The following is a 5,000-nucleotide window of genomic DNA, read 5'->3' as shown; positions in this document are numbered from 1 at the left end:
GGGAGCCTGCCCCAACACAGACAGCTCATGAACCCTGGGCCAGAAACAGGGCTTGGTGCAGGATGCCTCTGCATCACATACCACACAAGCAATTCCTACATTAACTAAACTAATACAAATGATTTGCTAGTGTTAACAGATTTGGCATTGCAGTTAGAGCTTGGCTATGATTAGGAAAGATATTTTGCTAACAGGCATAATGACGGTTTACAGCATTTGAACCTTCATAAAAGATTGTTGACCACCCGACTGGACAATGAACGTGGATTTGATTGAATATCAAGTAATCGTAATGTCTCATGGCTCAAGCAAATGTATGCCAACATGTGAATATGCCACCAATGCCATCATTACAATATGTGTGTACTCCCTTTAAATAATGGCCTTATCACCTGGCCAGTACCTCTGCTTCAATGTATGCTATTATCCATTTCATGCCTGTATTAAATACATTTATTTTTTCATTTTACTTCGTGTGTGTGTGTGTGTGTGTGTGTGTGTGTGTGTGTGTGTGTTTGTGTGTGTGTGTTGACTGACCTCTTTCGCAGGTTCTGGCCCAGTAGCCGGTGCCGGTGCAGTCGCAGATGAAGCGGCTCCAGCCCTCCTTGCACACGCCGTTGTTCTTGCAGGGGTTGGAGTCGCAGTGCTTGCCCGTGGGCTTGCTGCACGACACCTTGATGCCATTCTGCGAGCCGTTCTGCGCCTGCGCGATCTGCTTGATGTCGTTGCTGCGGCCGTCGATGAACATGTCCCGCACGCAGCCTACGTAGCCATAGTTCAGCATGGCCGTCCACAGTTCCGTGGGCAGTACCAGGTCCGCCCGGTTGTCGGGGAGACCGCCCAGGTACAGATCACCCTCTAGGTCCAGGATCTCGTTCTCCCCGCTGGCCGTGAAGGGTGTTCGGCGACTGTCCACTGACATGATGCCTGAAAGGAGAGGAGAGATGGACCCAGCGACGCATCGGTCAAAAACCTGATGAAGAGCTCAGTGCTGCTGCAAAGCTGAAATTACTGGTGCAAACTATCCCCAGGCTCAGCCACAAACTTTAACGATGGTGTATAAATCCATTGATCCGCAAAGATGTGGATCAATGTTATTTTTGATGTTCTGTACACCAGAGTACACAAGAGTGGAAAATTAGGATATCAGTAAGTGATTGAGCCCTATGGCCAGATTATGGGCTCTACACCACCAAATATTAAAAGCATTAACACTCTACACACCACACACATATACAATGTCCAGTTACTGCAATAAAATTAAAAAAAAAAGAATATCCTCACATGTGAAGTGAAAGTGAAGTTTCATTTTTGAATGGGACTAAAATTCTGCTCCCTTTTCAAGTGATGTCCTTATACAGCATCTCTGTTTGTTGAGTTTGGGATATGCACGCTCAGATCTTCAGGGATCGTAAGTGCTTCCTCTCACTGTACAATATACTGCCTTGGATAAAAGCAGATCCCAGCTGATGAAATGTAAATGTATGTTAGGATGTGGGCCGACTTTGTGTGGCGACTGAGTGAATAAATCAGGGGACACTTTTGCCGCCCTCGTGCCGCAGTATATTTCTCTCTAAAGGAGGTGGGGAGGGTGAGGTGAGCGAGTGAAGGCGAGCGGAACAGTGCTCACTGCCCAGGCGAACGGAGAAGAACTCTATAGCGTATTCTCTTTGCGGAATGTGATGGCTATTGAACAGCAGAAGGGGAGTGAGCGTGGACATTGCGATTCCGCTCACTGTTTCCGCAGATGTTTAATTATGCAAGGCCTGAATCTAAGAAAAAAAGAGGGGGGTGGGGGGGGGGGTTAGGCCTGTGCAAGCTTGTGTCCTATATGTCTGATTCCCTTCCCTCTCCTGGCCAGGAATGAGTGCCTCTGCTACTTCTCAGCGCATTCGGCACTCGGCACTCGGCGGGTGATTAATCAAAGCCGTGCTCGCTGGCGCGCAGCTAAATTGGCTTCTCTTGCGCTGATGTGGACTGCAGAGGGTGGGATGTAAAAATAACAGCCCTTGCTCTCCTGCTTTTATTCTACCCAAGATAGCAGTAGACCCTGGGATGGAGAGCGGACCACCTCCGGCCTGCTTCTGGTCTGCATCTGGGCCAGAAATGATACTGTGCTCTCCATGAGAATTGGAATTAGAATCAGAATCAAAGTCAAAATGTGAATCCAAATCAGAATCACAATCACAATTGTGTTTTAAAAATGTGCACATATGCTTTGCAGACACAACACTAAACAAGAAATTCTGATTTGGCAGGTGGTGACTCTAATCATAAAAATAACAGATTATGCGCAATATACAATACAGGTGGAGGAGCTCAAAAGGAAGAGAGTCTCTCCATCTCATCTGTCTCACTGTTGCATTCTTATGGGAGGGAACTAACACCTCTTTCCCTGGTGACACGATTGATTCTAAAACGGATAGATCTGGTCCGTTGTAAAAACCAGCACTGCCCCACACGTTGACTGCATTTTGTTCTATATTACTGCACTACCACAAATTGATACAAAAGTTAGAGTTGCTGCATCTCGACGTTGCTTGGCAACTATTCTAATAGATGGGATATTTTCTGTGGTGAAAGAATGATTATCTATGAATAAATTGTTAAATTTTCTGTTGCCGTTCCTTTTGTGAAATCTTGGCAGGTATACTGTATGTGGTAACCGTTTTAGAAAAGCAATAAGCCACTTAAGTCCTTAGGTTAGCCTACAATGATTTTAGAACAGATAAAGGGGGGTTTTAGGCACTGCACTGCACTGCCTAATAACACCCCTTAGATGTTGTAAAATCAGTGTAACCTACGGCCTCTCGGGGATTGTTGCTTAATTCTAAAATATGAGAATAATATTTCTGCACACAGCAACTTGTTACCATTTTTGCTCTTGATGTTTATGCCATTCCCTTTTTAAATCCTCTGTCCATTTCTATTCAATTACAAGGTTTAGTGTATAACAGACAAAATAATTGGATAATACTGAAAAAAATAGCCAAGTGGGAGCTTTGTAATCTTACCAAATGCTATGCGATAATTACCTTTCTTAACGTAATTAGAAGGAGTTAAGGATAAGTCTCTGCAAATTGTTTCTGGCAGCATTTTTCCTTATGTATAATCTCGGTGTTGTGGACGTTGTGGCTTGATTATGCATAGAGATAGCCTGAGCTGTGGGTAGGTGGTGGACTGTTATTGCTGCTGCTCCTCTGTTTCATTAGGGTCTTAAAGAGGCCACAAGCAACAATTTTAGGTTGAGAGTCGTTCTGATGGTTCTACTAAACTTTTTGGGTCGTTTGGTGGGTGCTTCGTCTCCCCCTAGTGCTTCTCCGCGGAAAAACCGAATATGCAGCTTTCTGGTCGCGGTCCAAACACATCCAGACTATGGCGGAAATACTCGAAAATGTAGTCAGATTGTAGTTTCTAAGAAGACTGCAAAACGGACTCCGACTTGGCTTTGTTGCTGCTGAAATTGTAAGTAGCCTACCCTTGGGAACTTCGTTTTTTGCGAATGTGATTTGGTAGTCTCTTGAACAATGTGTTTGCTCAACCGTTTTATTGTGAGCCCTATGTGTTTAGCTTGGTTTATTGATGGCTAGCTCGCTAGCTAGTGGGGGTTTAGCGTAGCAGTCACTTGCTACCGAAGCTGCAGGGGGAGCTATGTCGTGAAAAATGCGAGCCCAAATCAGGCGAAAACCCAGAAACAGTGAAGGAATAACCAGACTTGCATAGGGCTTCTTTAATAAGGGCTAGCAATTCAGCATTTCCGTTCTCTAATTTAATCTCCTGATTTTTAAAATATATATATTTATTTCCATTTCTTTATTTATTTTCCTTGAACAGTGGAGAATAGACAGGAAATGAGTGGGGCAGAGATAAGGAGTGGGTTTGGGGCAATGACCCTGATCCACAGTGACCACAGGCCCTGTATGTGGTGTGGGCCACCAACATGATTGCTACACTACGACTGCCTACTCCCCCAACTTCCTAATGTTTTAATAGCTTTTAGTTATCAGGCATCAAGTTTGCCTCATATTTGAGTAATCTCATCTCAGACGCTGCTGGGACTTGATTTATGACTTACCTGATCTGCCATCTCTTTGGATGTCCACATGATGCCAGTTGCCATCGTTGACCTTGCTCTGCGTGGCCTTGACCTTGATGGTGCCCGAGCCCATGTCCAGCAGCAGATAGAGGCTGCCCTCCAGGAGCTCGACGGCGAAGAAGTCCACCTTGTTGTTGCGCTGGCCGCGAGCATCACGCCGGTCCTGGGGCTTGCCCTGCGTGTAGAGGATCAGGCCGTTGGGCTCGGATGTGCGGAAGTCGAAAGAGATGGAGCCCACGCGCTTGGTGTTCCACTTGGGCAGGCTCAGGTAGGACTCGGGCGTCTCAAAGGAGATGGGGTCCAGGATGGCCACGTGCTCGCACTTGAACACCACGTCGCCCTGCACCTTCATCTTGGGGTCCACGATGCGAGCCAGCCGGGAGAGCTCCAGCCGGATGTCATTGTTCTTGTACACCACCTGGCACACAGGAAGTCAAAGAAGTCAACACACATTCATCACTGAGTGTATGGACATCCCTCTGTTTAAAAGTTCCTATGTGTAAGACTTTTAGTTTAAAGCAGAAATAACCTAGAAACAACAACAGAATATGAAGATACAATTGTTTTGATGCAATGTCAAAACACCCATCTTCGGTGTTGCCAGGAGATCCACTTAGCATGCTACACAGACAGCTACTGTGAGTATTTTTTAACATTGGAGTTCACCGAGTTCACTTTGTACATGATGGAATGAGCGCAGTATGCCATCTCAAGAGGATGTGACATTACCCACTTCCAGAGAAATTTGCATCCTTTTGACCAGATGGACACTCTGGCCAAGGTTAAAAGCAAAGGCCATTAGTTTATAGTCACAGACCTCAACCAGTGAAAAATCACCAGCACAGCTCCTATACTTCAGCCATGTTGAGGCAAAAAATGGCCCTGCATTAATGCATATTCAAAA

At 45.6% G+C, this 5,000-nt stretch overlaps 1 protein-coding gene across 46 annotated transcripts in view; it reads right to left on the bottom strand.

The window, feature by feature from the left end:
* Positions 1–5,000, bottom strand: part of nrxn3b (neurexin 3b) — a 281,812-nt gene that overhangs the window by 207,155 nt on the left and 69,657 nt on the right. For all 46 annotated transcript variants that reach the window (XM_076272035.1, XM_076272011.1, XM_076272014.1 and 43 more), the window contains 2 exons: positions 4,076–4,514; positions 538–927 (listed from right to left, as the gene is read on the bottom strand). In XM_076272035.1, the coding sequence (XP_076128150.1) occupies positions 538–927; positions 4,076–4,514 (829 nt within the window). The remainder of the gene's footprint in view (positions 1–537; positions 928–4,075; positions 4,515–5,000) is intronic.

This window comes from Alosa pseudoharengus, unplaced genomic scaffold (genome assembly GCF_046254945.1).
Source record: "Alosa pseudoharengus isolate Yale_2024_CS ecotype anadromous, Long Island Sound unplaced genomic scaffold, YU_APseudo_1.1 YU_APseudo_1.1_scf_7, whole genome shotgun sequence".
Classification (NCBI taxonomy): domain Eukaryota; kingdom Metazoa; phylum Chordata; class Actinopteri; order Clupeiformes; family Clupeidae; genus Alosa; species Alosa pseudoharengus.
Note: the sequence above shows the minus strand (reverse complement) of the source record. Positions and strands in the feature narration are given on the sequence as shown.